At 30.5% G+C, this 19,235-nt stretch overlaps 2 protein-coding genes across 6 annotated transcripts; one reads left to right on the top strand and one right to left on the bottom strand.

Moving 5' to 3' along the window:
- Positions 1-205: 205 nt before the first annotated feature.
- Positions 206-8,443, bottom strand: LOC130826150 (transcription factor TGA2.3-like). Of its 5 annotated transcripts, none has more exons than XM_057691703.1 (12): positions 8,240-8,443; positions 7,529-7,656; positions 4,614-4,714; positions 4,046-4,119; positions 3,795-3,938; positions 3,394-3,471; positions 3,234-3,293; positions 3,033-3,110; positions 2,884-2,935; positions 1,934-2,205; positions 903-1,151; positions 206-758 (listed from the first exon to the last, which is right to left on the bottom strand). In XM_057691703.1, exons 2-12 carry the CDS (start codon positions 7,627-7,629, stop codon positions 612-614), a joined length of 1,356 nt encoding a protein of 451 aa, XP_057547686.1. In that variant the 5' UTR covers positions 7,630-7,656; positions 8,240-8,443; the 3' UTR covers positions 206-611. The 5 variants fall into 5 exon arrangements, with proteins under 5 accessions (XP_057547686.1, XP_057547687.1, XP_057547689.1 ...); XM_057691704.1 differs by having other exon boundaries at positions 8,235-8,427; XM_057691706.1 differs by having other exon boundaries at positions 7,529-7,618; positions 8,235-8,426.
- A 4,576-nt stretch (positions 8,444-13,019) lies between these two features.
- On the top strand, positions 13,020-14,346 carry LOC130826147 (uncharacterized). The gene has a single exon (XM_057691700.1). The coding sequence runs from the start codon at positions 13,544-13,546 to the stop codon at positions 14,069-14,071; it is 528 nt and encodes a 175-aa protein (XP_057547683.1). The 5' UTR covers positions 13,020-13,543; the 3' UTR covers positions 14,072-14,346.
- Positions 14,347-19,235: the final 4,889 nt, after the last annotated feature.

Here is a 19,235-nt window from a genome sequence, read left to right as displayed (position 1 = left end):
ACTCACAATTTCTTTTGATTTTTGCTTATAAATCAGCTATTCACCTGAGTTAAAAGGCATAAAACAAACATTTTTCTTTTTGCAGTTGACGTCCTAAAACAACAAAAATCAACCCAAACGGCAACCAAAAAACCATAACGACAAACTCTCAAGCCTCTACTGCAGGACAAAATGTACAAAATAGCTGCTGAAAAGCAACAAGAACAGAAAGGATTTTTCTTATTCAAAAGTGAATTTCGTACATTATACATAGGGGTGTATAGTAATCAAAACTATATAGTAGAAAACAAGGGTCCTAAATACAAGTAAAATACTATGAGAATTCTAGTGTAACAAGCTACCTAACATAGAAGTGTACTTCTAAATACTATTACAAAGAAACCTTCTCTAAATACTTTTCCATCAACCTAACAATACCACCCTTTAGAAAATACAACCTCAACAACAGTAATTATACAACATAGAGTTACAAACATTATCGTGCGCGATTCATAGTCGACCAGAACGGAAATTACACACCGCCAGCTCAAAATTGCCAAACCCGAGAGAACATGGTAAGTCAGACGATCCTATCATGTCAATTATTGTAAAATAAGATAGTTTGAGGGTGCTCAATCACGCGGTCTAGCAAGCCATAGAGAACTGAGTGCCCGAAGTCTTGAGAAATAGTCGTGTATTGATAGCAAGGCACGTGCGGATTGTCGAGTTGTTAATATGTTGTGCATTTGTTGCAGTGTTTGTTGACGCAGATTGTCGGCCTGCAGAAAGTATAAACATTCATGAAATATTATCGACAGCAGGTAAAGGAAACACATATTATACAAAACAGCATCATGCACCGAGGAAAGTGAGTTTCAATATCGACAAATCATGGATTTCGAACAGACTTTTCAAGGAAATACCTGGCGCAAGAATCCTTCAAGAGTTCCCAATTTGCCCATAGCCATGGCCATCTGACCCATATAGTTTGCTACATTTCCAGACGAGCCGGAAGGGCATGGTGTACTATTGGCTAATGTTTCGGCTAGAGACTGCTGCAGGGCCTCCATTCCTTGTGATAAGGCTTCTTCAGCCTGTTGTGATGTCTGCTGCAAGCTGTAGATGCCCACTAATTGCTGTTCGGTCAAGGGTTCCAATTGATTCACCAGAAGCTGCATGTGCAACGACGAACAAGTTGGATATGCATCAAGTGCGCCACAAACACAGAATCGGATTTTGTGAGGCTTATGTGAATGGAAATGGAAGAATGTAGAAGGAAAGATCAGTAGGTTCCACTATGTAATTTACTTCCTCCGTCCCTTTGAACTTGCTACATCTTCAGCTTCGATTTGTGAAATGTAGCAAATTCAACTTCCCACCGAATCCTACCTTGTGACCCTTTGTTCCCGAAACTCTAAATTAACTTTTCGAGTTTCCGTTTTTATCCCTCGTACCATTTCGTATTTCCATTCGGGTAACATTTGGACGCTAAATTCTTCGTGGGTGAATAAAAGGCTCACAAAAAGCTCAGGTGTTTTTATTGGTCCATGCTTTGAGGTTAAAGAATAGAGTCTCAGTGTGTTTTTATTACTTACTTCCCACGTTCCGTTATACTTGTTACATTTGACTTTTTACACAATCCAATTTGTTATTTTGATATATATATATATATATATATATATATATATATATATATATATATATATATATATATATATATAACCATGTTTATCTAAAAATATTAATAAGTTAATATCATGAAAGCATGCGATTAGACAATTTAAACAACATCCCACTTGACTATATTTTTTTCTTACACATTAGCCACAATAAATATGATAAGCTTGAACGATGGATAGTTAGTGCCAATAACCATAATACAACAAGTATTTTAGAACGGAGGAAGTATTACGATACTAATGGCTAAGAAGAAATCAACACAAATGATCCTCACCTTTAGGAGTTCTGATGGGCGAAACCCACCAATCCACATGAAGCAACGCTCGGCTGGAGTCTTCCACATTCCTGACAAAATGTGAAAGACATCAGACTTTGCAGCAACACCCTTAAGCCTGAAAATGTCGTTAAAATGGGCAGCTACACTTTCAACGACTGTGTGAAGTTCAGTATCGCTAGCATGTGAATTTACTGCACTTCTCAACTCATTAATCATTCTGTTCTGTTCTTCCACCCATCGTGCATACTCCGCATCAAAAGCTAAAGCACCTACAAGGTAGTCATGCAACAATATTGATCAAGAGTATTCTGCTAGATCAATGAGTGACAACAAATATTTAAGCACTCATAAGGCCCATTTGGTTACTGGTATTAATGGTAATGAAAATCTAATGTAATCTAGATCGAAAGATTGCTTTACAAGGTTAACGATTCAGCTTGTCCTACCCTAATCATTCTTTTTCTTCACAAAAAACATTCCGATCCATTACAACATTTTAAAAATGTGATATTCGGCGATAAAGGTGTTTTATATATTTTATATATTATTATACATATAGGTGGGTCGACCAAACGGGCCATAAAGTAGAATAAAAAAACTATTATATGAACTTTTAAAAAACGGTCGAAGTGGTTAGATTTAAACTGGCTTTGACCCGCCCCGGCCTGTTAAAATTTGACACGCCCGCCCCGACCCTGCCCATTTAAATTTCGACCCGATTTGGTCTGTTGAACACCTCTATTCGGCGGTAATAGAAAATTATGAAGAAAAAAAAAACATGTTGGAGGGTGAAAGCTATCACATTTTATAAAAACTAAAACTAAAACCCATTCCCATTATCACCATATAATACCAATAATTAAACCGCCCGTAAAGTTTATCTTGGAAACTTTAACTGAAAATCAGAAAGAACGCACAACACAGATAAAAAAAGTTAAAGTATATACTATTTCCCCCTATCGCATGTGATTGATCACCAGAATTTGAAATGAAAATTCCCTACAATGAAGAAAGATAAAGACCGGTAAGCATAAACTCCGATATTTGTAATTGCAGCCGACAGAAAAAAGGGAAGAACAGAAGCAGCAAGAAGAACCTGCTGGCGAGCTCGTTGGAGCTCTTGCTCAAGCTGGGTCAGCTTCAGTCGGCTATTTTCGAGCTGTTGTACATACGCCTGATATATAGAAGACAGATCAGTTACTAAGCTGTTTAATGATGTGATCTTTTACAAGGAGCTCAAATTTTCTACAGCATATATTCTGAATAGAATACACACGAGATTTTAATGATGACTTGCCTTCTTCCGCAGTCGGCTTTTCCGAGCTGCTTCGCGATTTTGAGCCAACCGTCGAAGTGACTGCAACATTACCATGAGTAAGCATCTAATAGAAGATCCGGTTGCAGAATATGGCTACAAAGAGATAAGAGAGCCCAAAATCGAGAAATATCAAAATCACCTTCTGATCCAGAGCTTTTTCTTTGGATCTATCACTGGAATCGGACGCAGTCTTGGTATTGATTTGACCAACTTCAAGCTGCATACAAGCCCATCTCATTAATTCATTAAGTCAAAAGAGCGAGTACGAACAAGACGGACGGACAAAACAAACGTTAATGAGAAACCAATATGCCACAACAAGAATCATGGGTAGGTGATTGAAGATTTTCCAGTCCACCCTTGTGATAAGGGTTCAATTTTCACCACATACATGAATGATTAAATTCCCTTTACGGGATTTTCCCGCCATACCCCGTTCAATGAAATAATGCCACAACTTACCCGACTTGCCCCTTACTTGCCTAAAACAACGCGCATAATGAATAGTTGTTCGAGAGTAACACAAGTTGAAAAATTCACCTGCGGATGCCTATCGTCCGCTTCGTCGGTTGAAGTATCCGTTCTAGGACTAGCATCAGCCATATTGGATTCCGCCCAATTTTCACGATGACCTCTAGATACAGAAGCAAAGTTGAGATGCGATTCTTTTTCCAATGACAGCACCTAAAATGTTTTTCCAAGAAGCAAGCATTTGAACACACATCATAATAACGAAAGAATATATATAGCAACTTCTGAAGTCAACTCATGACTAACGATGCAAATAATACCTTATTAAACGAACCAAATTGGAGATCAGGGCCCACAGTCAGACTCGACGACTTCAACGAACTGAATAGAGGGTCTAAAACCACAATATCGACACATCAAATATACCCATCAGCTTTGTACACAAAGAATACAATGAGAAAAGTACAATAATTTCCTAGTTACCGGAAACCCGGAAACTTCGCACCGAAACCCGTTACGGAAACTTCGTCTCCGAAACTCTAGATTAACGTTTCGGAAACTTTGTTCCTCAAACTCCAAATTAATGTTCAAAAGCAAAGCTTTTTCAATCTAAAACTGATAAAGATAATATATTAAAATGACTTCATATGACCGATTTGTTCCCAAAAGTCTAAACTAACATTTTGCGTTTGCCTTCCGTTTCCCGTACTGAATCGTATTTTTTGGTATAACATTTACTCAGGCTTTAACTTTGTGAAAATTCTCACCAAAATCCTGATTGCGCCCATATTACAAGACTTGTCAAAGTCTTACGCCGATAATTTACAAGAGTACTGCATAGATGATAAAAACATTTGTGACAACAGAGAGAGATGTAGCAATACTCACGTCTGAAATCAACATCATCTTCTATACAAAAATCGAGAGACTGCTCAAAAACACCAATTTCAGGAACACGAGATGTATTTGAGTTGTTTCCCTCTCCTACACTGAGGAAATTAAATATCAGCATTAGAAGACCTTATAAAACGGTGAAAAGAAAATGTGGGAAGAACGAAATATTGAAAGCGGGAATTGATTCAAAATTTCTTACTTAACATTAAAACACAAGAAAATGGTTGCTGGCATGCATCAAAACAATTTCTATCCGGAAATGTAAGAAATTCTTATATCCCGAATTAGAAAAATCAGAATCATGACACTGAAAGCTCAATGGACTGCAGAAGCTCTTAGCTCAAAAACGTATAAGTGAAACGCAAGACCAGTGTAACATAATTCACTTGCTAATTCGCCTTTTGAATTCGGGATTCGCTCAAAATTGCCCAAAATCGACCATAATTCGTTATTTTTGATTCACGATTCTTGGGTAGATTAGCGAATCATGTGACACAGTGCAAGACTTACATGCATATATGAGATATTCAAAGTTAGGATTCTGCCTTCACTTGACGAGGGCGATATTAGGGGATAAAATGAGGTGACATTGAATATAAAACAAGAATACGAGTCAAGAAGAGAGACATAAGACAAGAGATGAGGCTTTTATAGAATGAAGTTTTGGTGGAAAGAACTTTGGCAATGGCCTATTAATAGTACAGCATTTTTGGTACATTTCTATCAGGATATTAGGCTTTATTGATTCCAGTCATAAAGAGGGATTGCCATTATTCGCTTCATGATCTAATTGGATATGAGGATTCATCAACTCATAATGAAGATGACCACTTATAGATATCGACTTGATGAGAATTTATAAATGTTAATTAAATGCAACATTTACATAATGTCATGCGCTTAGTTTATCATTTATATTGTCGTACGTGTACTAACAACAACAATGCCGAAGTCTGATCCCAAGTCAACATCTGTCATACATGTAAATTGAACCTTTTTTTTATACGTAATTTTCCACAAAAGACTCAATAATATTTTTGGTTATTAGAGAGCTTTATACGTTATTTAGGTGATGTACCTTTTGATAAAACTAAAATGCTCTTACAAATTTAAAAAACATTTAAGCTAATTGCATGAGCTTATTGTGATTGAGTGTATATAACAACAATTTTAAAAGGCAAACCAACTATAGTTTATCGTTTAGTTTTAATAAACATCTAACAGTCAATCAACCAATAAAATTAGCAATTCAAACCACCTATAATGCCACTATAACTCGAGCTTTCTATTTTTTGCCAAACTGGGACCTCTTGACACGGGAGATAGGCCAAGCTATATTTACCCCCTTATAGATTCGCATACCATATACTATTAAAAGGATTTACTTTTGCCATTCAGCTACAAAATAGACTCCCACAATGTATACTACATTCCCAAGTCCAAAATATTTTCTCCTAAGCTGACGAGAGACTTAAAAGTTGCGAAGTTTTACTAATGAAGTGTCGAGAATTTGCACCTATGCTAGTCGCTAGTTTTTCAGGCGTCTAAGATAGGAACCTAATGTCAAATAAAGTCTTTTCCCCCTTCTCCCGCTAGGCTCTCTACGTAATATCCATGAATCAATAACAGAAAGATTCAAAACTATACTTAGGTGTAATTATGCACGGAATCAGACGGACCAAAGTGTGTGCTTCCCTAAACAAAGAACTGCTCACATTAGAATGCCACTTGCATTGTTATTCATCAAATACAAAGGAAATCACGGGTGTATCCAGCTATGGTCACAAAATTGATACATCAAAATGTGGATATTCTGAAAAAATTAAGACCATGTTCATACACAATCTTACACTTGGTTGCAAATGAACCCTTTTTTCTTGTGGCGTAGAAAAGGAATCTAAATTCATGATTCCATAAAATCCAGCAAGCAATTTACTTATGATTTACACGACACCCACACATAATAACATGATACTTCTGATTGTGATAGGCAAAGCTATTTCACCCAAGAATTATCAACGGTGTTGTTGCATATTTTAAGAGCTAGGTGAAACAAAAGCTTAAATAGCGGCAGAGAATGCCCCTTTAATCCTACTCATATAAAGTTTCAAGGGTAAAGAAGTACGAATACAATATGGATGTATCGAAAAGAATCTCTACGGGAGAAACAGCCACATACCTCTTGCTTAATATTCTGCCCTCTTCAGATTTTTACTAAAAGCACAAAGCTGAGTATCTAACCGATACAACTATGCGCTTATACGACCCCCATGTAAAAGTACAAGCATACTTCAAAGTTCAAAAGCAGCAGATTCCCCACCCACCTTCTAAGAATATTCTATAAGGAAATTTCCTCTCTAAACCATGTAGCTCAAGATTATGATGCACTAAACTATTTCTTAAACCCAACATAGACTCAATCACTCAACATACTATAAGATCTTAGTCTAACATACGACGGTATAACTTATCCGTCATAAGCAGAATCATGTGTTAGTCTAGTGGTCGATGTCTTCGTGATAGGATTCTCAACACCTATGAAAAGGATCGATTCCCCGAGATTCTCCTTACCCCAAAATCAAAATAAAAGCTAACAAATGTCCATTAACATACAACTAAGTTCAAGGATTTGATATCTTGTGTTAGAAGACTTTCCTTCCACCTTTGTCATACGGTTTGATTCTCAACACTTATTGGAATGATCGATATCTCGAGATTCTCCTTACCCCGAAATCAAAAAAAGGGCTAACAAATGTCCATTAACATACAACTAAGTTCAAGAATTTGATCACTACTTAATACAAGATCAATATCTAAAACTAAAGAAAACAAATAATAACAAAAAAGGGAGGGAATCAAGAAAAGGCTAGGAAAGTGACAAATTTGGTGATGAAAAAGAGGAAACTTACACGGAATTAGAGATAGGAATGGCAGGATTAAAGCTCGGCATCCCTGAAGTTAAGCTTGCACCATTTTTTGAACCAGTCTTCTTCACTATTCTGCTACCCATTCAATTATCATCATCACCTTAAACTATCTTGAAACGTGCCACCATTAAATGATAAAACCCACCTCAAAAACCTTTCTAAACAGCTCTTTTAACAATCAAAAAGCTGTAAATTCAGCTAAAATTCAGCTTTTGATTCAAACAGACAGAAACTTTCGGAAACCCCAATGATTAAAAGTTAAAACCCAATAACTAAAACTTCCAAAATCCCCCCAAAAGAAGGTTTAAGATGATACAACCAAAAATAAATTACAAAAAATAGGTATATTATTGATTCAAAAAGACAAACTTTCGGAAATCCCAATGATTAAAACCCAACAACAACAACTAAAAACCCTCAATCCAAAAACAAAAAAAAAATAGAATTAGATGAAACAGCAAAAAAAATTACCTTTACAATTTACAACAAAAAAAATTGGTATACTATCATGAATCTAAACCCAGTATTGTACAATATACAAAGAAGCACTTCTACTTGTTTTGCTCAAATTGAAAATTCCCAAAAACCGTCAAATTTGAAAAAGAAAAAATAAATTCAAATCAAAAGTTATGAACCCAAAAAAAAGTCAACAACAATATTAAGTATTAACATAAATAAAACGAGCAACCTTACAAGAATTGGAGATTTCCTAGAAGCTAAACTTTGACAGGAAAACAGAAGGAAGAAAAAAGGAAAGTCTTAATTTGATGATATTTAAGCATATCAAGTTATTCAAAAGATCCAAAATTTTGATCACTTTGACTTGGTGCCTGGTGGTGGTGGGTATCTTCTGTGTTACTCCTATGTCTGCTAATTCTACAATTTATGTGTTTGTTTTTTACACCCTTGTATTCTACGATAAAATATAATTATGTAAGATCTTATTTAATTTATTTTAATATAAAATTTATTAATATTAATTTTTTATAATTTTTAATTATATATAAAACATAATATTTGCTTACACTCTATTTAAAAGTCATATAAAAATGTAATACTTTATGTTTGTAATAATAATAATAATAATAATAATAAAATAAATAAGGAAAAAAGGAAAAGCTATTTAAACCACTCTCCTTATTAAAGCTCGACAACATACATAACAACATTATCTTGACTTTTTTTGTCATACAAAATTTATCTTTCATTCATATTCATATTTTAATTATAGTTTTTATTTAATAAGCAGAATAAATCAATATGATGATGATTTCAATTTGCTTAAAATAGCAATTCAGAAGAACAAATAAATAATATATCGTGAATTCACAACTCAATGCTTATCGATTTAAAATTTATTAAAAGCCTTATAATATAATCAAAGTTGTTAAAATCGGAATTTTATTTAGGATCGTTTTGGGGATAGAATCGAATCGGTATAATCGAATCGTAGAATTGTACGATTTTACAAATACATTTAAATATATTAAAAGATCTAGTATCTTATTATTATTATTTTTTTTTTTTTTTTTTTTTTTCAAAAGTCTAAATTTTTCTTTGAATTTATCTTTAAGAATATAATGAAATTTTTTAATAATTTGTTTAAATCTTCGTACCGATTAAGAAATTTATTTTTTAAGATTTTTCATGATGGAACATTTGAACTTTATGTGCATATGTAAAAAAGATTAGTGAAATATGGTTCATAAGAATAATTAAGAATACTTGATACTAAATTTGTGGAATCGAATCGTTAAATTGTACGATAGTAGACTCGTGTTATGATTCTACTTCTAAAAATTCTATTCCAACTAGAATTGTAAGATTCTACAAGTTTAAAATTCTACCTACAATTCAAATCGCTCGCTTATTTTTTAGATCGTAAAATCGTCGTATATCAACATGGGGATTTTACTTGAAATTCAACAAACCCATCTTGAATTTTGGACCATTTAATAGAGTTTTTACAATGAAAGAGATACTCCTATAAGAAAATTTTGAAGGTATATTAGATACTCTTAAATGGATAATGATGAGAAGTAGGAAAAAAATAGAGAAAAGGGATGATGGGTTCATAATTACAAATAGATCATTGCAATCCCTTCACTTAAAATGTCTTTTTCTTCTGATACCATACAGTTTTTCCCTTTTTTCAAAGTCACCCATTTAAATACTCCACTCATTCAATTTTTTCAGTGCTATATAAATGAAACCATAAAGTATGATACCCTACTAGGCACTAGCTTTTTTAGGGTTCTTTTTTCTATACAATTTCCAACTATTTTTTAATAAAGTAGTGAAAAATACACAAGGAGCACCGGTAATATAAAAATATTTATAAATATTTAAATTTAGTAAATAATACTTTTGTGGAGATTAAAAATATTATTAAAAATATTAAACGAGGATAATAAGATTAATTATGGCTAAAATTTGTGATATAAATAGAAAGGTTTTTATGAAAACAACAAAATTAAAATGACAAATGAGACAACTTTAAGGAACAGAGAGAGCGCTTCCACAGTTCATTTTAATCATTTGAATTGGATCATATGATCATACGATCTTACGAATAAAATTAAATATGCTATAAAATAATTCCTTAATTAGTATACTTACTAGAAGTTTAAATTTGTAATTTAGAACTTGTTCGGCTTCATTTTTAAGAAATAATATGAAAATTAATTCGATAATCGATTCAAACATCATATTAATACATAACTTTAATAAAGCAATATTTTTAAACATAAATGTGTATGTGAAAAGAAATAGTGAAAGATGGGGATAAGAAAAATCGCTTATAAATTATAATTGATGTTGAGTTTGCTAGATTGAATTCTAGTAAGACGACTAAAAAAATAATAAAGTGAAATTGAAAAAGTTGTCAAAATTAAGAAACAAGGTTGAAACAGTTCGATTTAGATTACAACTGAATTTGATTTATTTCCTTTCACAATTATATGTCAAAATTATTAAATTATTAAATTATAACAAACTAGTTCGATTGGATTTTGAGTTAATTTTGAATCAGTAAAAAATGTCACAAGTTCTTGTGTGAAAAGCTCTATGTAAATGGACTGAATAGCTAAATTAATACAACTATTAGTATCTGGCTTTTTATTTTGAGGTTGTCTCTCCGAGAGACGGCCTTTCAGAAAAATAGCTAAAAAAAATTTAGATGTAAAGAGTGACACAATTAAAAATTGAAATATGTTGTAGAATCATAGTGGGCCACAGATGGTAATGCGCACGTACTCCATAGTCCAAAGTCCATCACCAAATAAGCTCGATGGAGTTTGTTACTGAAACCCACTTGGTGGGCCGGACACGTGAATCCTTTGAAACCTTACTACATTGTACAACTGATTTGGGCCTAGTCATGGCTTGAGAATCTATCCGGTATAGTTATTTGACAAATTCTTGTGAGAGACGGTTCTTTGAGGTTTTTAAGAAACCATTTCTAATTGGGCTGATTCAAAAAGGAAAATATAGAGTAAGTTTCTTGGTAGATATTAAGAATATCGTAAGTATGCATTTTCTATTTAGAATATTGTAAGTACTTAAGTATGTACTCGGTGGGCATTAAGTATATTGTAAGTAGACATTAAAGTCTAAAGATATTGTAAGTAGGCATTTAGAATATTGTAAGTAGGTTAGTAGACTAAGTTTCTCGGTAGGCATTAAGAATAATGTAAGTAGGCTTTTTATGTACTTTTTTGATGGCTATAGAGCATATTGTAATTAGAAATTAAGTATAATATAAGTATGCATAAAAAATACGTTAAGTTGATATTAAGATTTAATGGGCTGGGCTTGAGAAACTTACTGTAGTTATGTTGCAAAATTCTCATTTAAAACAATCTTATGTAGTTTAAAATCGGGTTAAATAACCAATTAATTTTCCTATAATATACAATTTTGTATTTAATATTATTACAATTTTATCTTAATTATAAAGATCTGATATGAAATCTTTGTATTATTCTAGTAATTGGTTAGTCGAGAAGATACTTTTGCAAAGGATGTTTTTGTGGTCACCGAGATTCCAGCCGAGACAGCCAAGTTCATGACGTCATTGACACAACGGTCAATGACGTCACTAAAATTATCTTACAAATGTGATAACTCCACGTGGCGTTTCTTATGCTTTTATTGTATTTATTTGTTTTCTTTTAACGAAAAATAATAATATAAGTGGTGTAAAAATAAATGGGCAGTGGATTGATAATTAGTGTTTGGGGCAAGTGTGAAGTGTGTCTGAATTGTGATCAAAGTGGTTGAAAGTGACATTTTCCTTTTATTTCCATCTAATCTCTTTCGTTGAGCGTATGTTTCACTACATAATTCATTATCACTTTTAAGTTCTAAGTTCGAACATATTTGAAGTGACAGTTTAAATAGTTATAAATGATTTAATTATGTTAAAATTCTATTTTTATTTGAAAATTTTCTACAAAATATTAAACAACGTTTAATAGTACGTATAATAATTTTCAGAATGTTACAGTTTGTTGTATTTTAAATCAAAGTAGCGTCCTTAAATTTTTTTTTACATTTTTATTTATAACTTATATTCCAACAATTAATATTAACGAATAATAATACTTTATATTGCAAATAATTAGACAACTAAATATCTAACAATTTAAATTATACAACTATGTAGACTGCTAACAATTACTTCAAGGGCTAAATTGTTTAAACAAATTTAAACCTCAAAGTACTCATTCTCTTTTTTCAACTCAACTATATATGTCTTCTATTCACTTGTTATTTATGTTACTCTCTAACGAAAAATTAATGACATATAGGATTTTTTATGTCAATCTCAACGAAATTGAGTGAGTAAGATCTAATCCACGCTATTAAATTTGGCGCTTGATGCACATGTTGTTGTTGATGACATTGTTTAGTCTACTATAAGTATACGTCTCTTTATAATTGGATCATTGTGTTTTGAATTTTCAAAGATTTTGATATATATAATGGATAATTTAAGCAGTTAATTATAAAATTAAAAAAAGATTTTAGAATTTAGAATTTCTTATTTATTATCTCTTTCTTCAACTTTAGGGTTTAAAGAGGCATTACGGTAGCAAAGTCTAAGGTCTTTAAAGTGTTAAGAAGTTAAAAATAATTATTAGTCGAAGCTATTGGCTAAATTGACTAATAACTAGAAGTGTTGGTTATTAACCGTTGTTCAAGTCAAATATATAAACAAGTAGTTATAGATGTTTTGGGCAAATTAGTTGTTTGTTGTTTATTGTGTAAATAAAGTCAAAGTTAAAAGTCAATTAAAAAGGTTTTTTATTAATCAAAATATTTTTTGTTGTTTAACCAATTAAAAAGCTAAAAGTTAAAAATCAACAAAAAAATCATTTATCAAACACGCTTAAAATTAAGGTTATATCAATAAAATAATTTTTGTTTAAAAAAAAAAGAAAAGCCATTGGCAATTTCAAAAATGAGAATCTCGTGAAATTGAATAGTAAAGAAAGAAGAAACAAAAAATAGTGAGTCTCTTAAGTTGGTGAGTGGTGGTGATTTATGGGAAAATTTAAGAAAGGATGAGGTTTATGTATCTCTCTCTCATATTGTCACTTCATTCATTTCCCTTCATTTTTTCTCCTTTCTTAATATCTTCTTCGTTCTTGTCCTATCTCTCTACCTTCATTCATCAAATAACTTTGCTTATTACTTAATTTTATATATATATATATATCCCTCAATTCCACTTTTATTTTTTCAGTTTTTATTTCGAGCAGTTTTAAATATTTTTCTCTTTATAAAATTTTCAATATTTAAATTTGGTTTATTGATTTTACCCACTTTCAATTTTGTTACGAAAATATCACGAGTAGATCATAATATTCCCCAATTGCCCTTCGGATTCAATCAAAGGAGCAAGCAATATAATAAACCCATCGACATCACATATCTTTCTATACCAAATATAATAATATTAGATTTTCTTTTATTATTTCAAAAATTAAAAAAATGGCTAATGCAACCCACCAAAACCCTGATTTTCATATCTCAAAAGCTCCTCATAAATTAAACACTAATAAACAAATTGTACCCAAAAACAAACTCTCAAAAAAATTATCCCCAAAACTCAAGACAAAAATGAGGAACCCTAGTTTTTCCAACAAAGCTCTTAAAGTTGTTCATATATCTAGCCCTATGAAATACAAAGCCACCGTGGCTGAGTTTCGGGCCTTAGTTCAGGGCCTAACGGGCCGTGATGCCGTCATTGACTGGCCCGATGAGCCCGCCCATGGTAGTGATCAAAATCAATGTAAAACAGATGGTAATATAATTAGTGTTGATGATGGTGGTAATTATGGTGTCTGTGAGCAGGTGGATAATCAAGATCCTCATCATGATTTTGAAGAGGGCGCTTGTTTTGGATCGTCTGATCTTAGCTATGATTATTTTGGAAATTTCCATAGTGATGTTGATGATCATGACTATGATATGGAATTGGAAAGTCTTCGAGCATTTATGGTCGATGATGATCATTAGTTGAAGAAATGTGATGAAATAATGCATGGTAATTTTTCAAATTCTAATCATGTAAATTTGGTAAGTATTTCTTACTTTATAAAATGAGTATTAAAAAATAATTAAAAGCCATGTGTTGTAATTTTCTAGTTAATTAACTAGTAACTACTCTATAAGCTAGGCTTTGTAACCAGGTTTAATCCTAATTATTTGTTTATATATGTTAATTAATTATATCATGTATGGAGCAAATAATGTACCCCTCCATATTTTTTCTCCCCATTTACTTTTTGAATAGTTTCAATATCTATAAATACAAATTATAAAATATATGTAATAAAAAAAATACCTAAAGATAAATCTAACAAGATCTTTTATATATATATATATATATATATATATATATATATATATATATATATATATATATATATATATATATATATATATATATATATATATATATATATATATATATATATATATATATATATCTCAAAAATCTTAATTAAATTTATCACTCCTTAAAGTAGTATAAGTTTTTATGCAATATTGTTGATTCATTTAGTTATCATTAAAAAAATAAATTTATGTAAAATTGCATCTATGGTTAAATAAAATTAATATAGGAATTTGTAAAAACAATGGGAACATTAGGATGTGAATGACATCATAATAAAATCTTTCCTAGCTAATATTTCCTCAATCTCTAACAACGATCTCATATGGACAGTAAATTTCATCAATTATAATGACTTTACATAACATATATTTATTAGTTTTTGATTTATCAGATATGAGGTTCTTGTTGCTTACTTATGAACAACTTCTAATTTATATCTATATACATTTTATAGAAACTTTTTGCTATTTTTGCTATTTTATTTATTAAATAAGTAAACGAACTTTTATTGAGATTAAGATTAATTTATTGATAAAAGAATTATACACATTCACATGAGGATTAACAAAAATCAAATAACAATAAAAAATATAATAAAATCATGATCGTAGTACATAATTTTTGATACTTTTGTATACCTTCTTTCACATTGTTGTTTAATATAATTTCTAAAAAGAACAATTTTCATATAAAATTGAATGTGATATAATGTTTTGTAGATGGCAGATAAATATTGTTGCAAAACTTTTCATCAATAAATCAACTTCAACCATAAAATTAAAATTAATTATGACCCAAACTCACATATAGAGAGACTTAAAAATCCAATAAAAGAATAGAAAAGATCAACTAACTAGAGAAAAAAAAAATTATTCTAATATAAATATCACTTTTATTAACAAACTGGAAAAATAGCGAAGTATACTCGAATAATAGTATGTAGAAGTATGATACATGATTTAATTTAATACATTATCATTTATTAGAGTTTTCGTCGTCGTCATCATCATCTTCATATAATATACTAATTCATAAATAGTTTGTGTCATGTGTTACTATTACAATACATTTTACAAGCATGTTGCGTCAAGTGTCACATTTACAATGTAATTTTAATGAAATGTATAATATCAATGAAGAGTTTTAGTTGAAGTGTTTGTAATTGAAAAATAACAATTGGTGATAACATAAACTCCATAAATTCATACTAATATTAAAATATAAGTATTAATCTAACCCAAAAATATATATAAGACTAATTAATGTAAGGTAATTAATTTTTAATCCCTTCCTTCATATTCCCAAATGTATGCACTATAAAGTTAGAGTTTACCAAAGAAGGTGACAAGTTTGAGAATTGAAGTTAAGAGTAATACATTAAGAGTAATTTATGTAATCTTATATCTTATCATATACATATTATAATCTAGAAACTTCTATGCCACGTGTAATTATATCAAAGCCATTCCTAAATATAATTTTCCCGCCTCTATATACTACTTCATTCATATTCCAACCTAATAAAGTATATATATTTCTATGCAAGGAGTACTTATCTTTTTGGGTATACAACTTAATATAAAAGGGTTTAATTAATTACTATCAATTGATCATAAACCAAATGGTAATAGTATTTAGTGCACACCAATAGAATATGAAGCACTTCTTTAAAGAATAAGCATAAATTCCTCCACAATGATAATACTTCCTCATTATAACTTGTTGTTTACAGTGAAAAGGAACTGAAAACACCATCTTGATTATTGAGTACTTTACTTTTAAACCATTTCTTTATCTATAATAATAATAATTCAAAAGTGAAGAAATAAGAATATAAAGTATATTTTACTTGGTCACCGAAATTTCACAGGTAATATCAATTCCCTAAATCATTATTTATGAATTATAGGTCATTATATACTTTTGATTATATAGTATGCACGTTTTTACTAATTAGATAACTAACGCTACAAATAACGATTCAGTGCCATGATAATTAGGAAGATGAATCAACTCAATTATCAATTTAGGCTTAAAAATTAATACTCCTTATATGGTACAATATTAAAATTTATTCCCTCTGTTTTTACATTTTTATAATATACATGTGAATTTTTCACTAATTTTATTTTAATATTTTTTTATTGTTTATGATTCTCATCATAATAATATCAAATAGTAATGAAGAGAATCAATATCAAAATATCAAAATCTTTGCTTGTATGGGCAAGGATGTTGTCCGATAGAAATAGCTAGCAACCAAGAAAACACTAAACATATAATTTCTTAGTTCTGAATTATTTGTAACATTAGAAATAATGCACTATTTATTTATCATCCTTAATTATAATTAGTTTTTAATCTATATGTTAAAACATAGTAAGGTTGGAACTATTTGCTTCGTTTCAATGCAAAAAATATTAATATTAAATTATTATACTTTGTTCAATATACTAATATAATTCAATCCTAAATATTTATAATTGCAAATTATTAATAATCATAAAATTTAATATTAATAAATTTTACATTGAGATAAATCAAATAAAATCTCAAATATATTTTGACATCTAGATTAAAAATATAATATAAATTAAAAGTGATTAGTAAATAATTTCAAATAATCAAATACGACAAATCATTTTTGTATCTTTCGTGCATGTGCATTTTGTTATCATTTTTACATTAAGTTCATATACTCACGTAGAACCAATTGTGTTTATTTACTTTTATAATCTTTGTAAAATTATTAGTATTATAATTAAATGATAAATATATCATTTTTGTGGAATAATAAAATTTTACAAAATAATATTTTAAATTTGAATATGTGTTGTTATTTATATAGTAATATACATAAATGTGTCATTATTGTTTAATTCCATTCATAACTTAAACCCCTTTTTTGTAATTTAGCAAGATTGGTTAAAAATATATTATAAATTTGTTTATAAAAAAATGTTTTGAAAACCGTACATATCACAGGTAAATACCTAGTATATTATAAATTCACAACAAAAGAGACATCATAAATACCCATAGTATGTAATATACAAACAAAACACATATGTAACAACATCATATAGTATAATTGAAGATTTTTCAATCACTACTACTACTTTTAATAGTTATCAAGAACATATGAGTTCACTAATTTTATTATACCATCATCATCATACACATTGTATCTCGCTCATAGGAACTATGATTAGGGGATGATGAGGAGGGAAGAAAGACGACAACTCATACCCATAAAGGAGAGTGCGGTCAAAGAGTTCCTCGGCAATTTCAGTATACCTTTCCGAGATTTAATTTTGGCATCCTGTAACATCCCGTTAAAATATCGGAAAAATATAATTAATTAATTTAATTAATTATTTTGATTATTTAATTTTATTAGTTATTTGATTATTTAATTATTTATTTAAATAAATTATTTAAGTGGTATGGGCATATTGTCTTGTAACAAGTTTATCGCGTAATGGTTTTTTGTCTAACAATTAAACCGAAAATTAATTATTTAATTAATTAAAAAATTAAAAAAAATAAAAGGGAGCCAGTTAGGGGAAGCTTTGAGTGGGTTTGTAACTCCTCCCTTAATGCTAATTAAAGGGGATAATTAGCTAGGCTTTAAGGGTAGAATTAAGGTTACTAATTAAACTTACTTTGAATGGTTTTCACATCGGACATTAAATTAAACCACTTCTAAGACCGATGACGTTCTAGTGATAAAGAAATAAAATAGTAATGACGAAATAACAACACAACGAAAGTCTAAAATTACAACTTGAGAACCTACTGGCTTCTTCAAACCAAATACAATCCGATTCAAAATGTGCTTACTAAAATAAAAAAAATAATTAAGTTTGGATGGATTAAATTCTAATAGTAATTTCGGGCACGATAGCCAGCTCGACTACAAGTTCTATTAGAAGAGTCCTCACACACTAGTCCCCACCTGCAAGTCAACCTACTAGTCGTCGAATGACAACATCATAGCACGTTCCAAAGCACATAACAATACACGTCAGAGACAACATACTATGCATTATATTAGTTACATACAAGCAATGAGTTTCATCCTAGCATGCGAAGGCTCTATTAGTTTAATGTCATGTTTGACTTTCCAAAGCCCAACTCATGTCGTTTTGCTCGTCCACTTCGCGTCGACAGAATATTCTCAAAATTTTTTTGGAGGAATACACAAGGGAGAGCTAATCCCAAAGCAATCTCCGACCTAAGACGTTGCCCGTCCTGTTCGGGTCGTCAAAGGCAAAAGTATGCATACCCCCATGGTGACCGTAATGATCTAAAACTATCATGAAAACAATAACAATGGTATTCCATTTTGCAATTAAATAGCCCCATTTGGGTAATTACACAACCATCCTCAAATTTCAATTTAAACTCTTTACAGATTATTTTTGGGGTCTAAATCTTACGTGATATACAACATCACAACATAGAATGAGCACAACATTACTTTACATAACCAATTACAATCATATGGTCTAAGTGTGTACCTTAGTAGCACGATTAAAGCAACTCAAGCGCTTCGCGAGTTGAACCTCAACCTCTTATGAATCGAGGTCCTAAACACAACGCACATACAAAAATCACGTATTAGAACGTGTTTACACATTTAATCCACTCCATACCATTAAAGCACTACCAAAACTTTAAAATTTTAAATGATTCCACCCAAATTTCAGAAATTCCAAAATTAAAAATCTAACCAGTAACTTAAACAACCATTTTGGACAGTTTAGAAAATTCAAATGG

Source organism: Amaranthus tricolor, chromosome 10, assembly GCF_026212465.1.
Source record: "Amaranthus tricolor cultivar Red isolate AtriRed21 chromosome 10, ASM2621246v1, whole genome shotgun sequence".
NCBI classification, from domain to species: domain Eukaryota; kingdom Viridiplantae; phylum Streptophyta; class Magnoliopsida; order Caryophyllales; family Amaranthaceae; genus Amaranthus; species Amaranthus tricolor.
This window is presented reverse-complemented; position numbering and strand designations above follow the sequence as displayed.

Bases quoted from the DNA above. Each gene is read 5' to 3' on its own strand.
- LOC130826150 (XM_057691703.1), bottom strand. From the start codon at position 7,629: ATGGGTAGCAGAATAGTGAAGAAGACTGGTTCAAAAAATGGTGCAAGC. The intron at 4,120-4,613 runs GTGAGTATTGCT...TTGTGGTTTTAG, and splicing joins AGATGATGTTGATTTCAGAC to ACCCTCTATTCAGTTCGTTG. The intron at 2,936-3,032 runs GTTCTTCTTGCT...TCTTCATTGTAG, and splicing joins TCCAACGAGCTCGCCAGCAG to GGAATTTTCATTTCAAATTC.
- LOC130826147 (XM_057691700.1), top strand. From the start codon at position 13,544: ATGGCTAATGCAACCCACCAAAACCCTGATTTTCATATCTCAAAAGCT.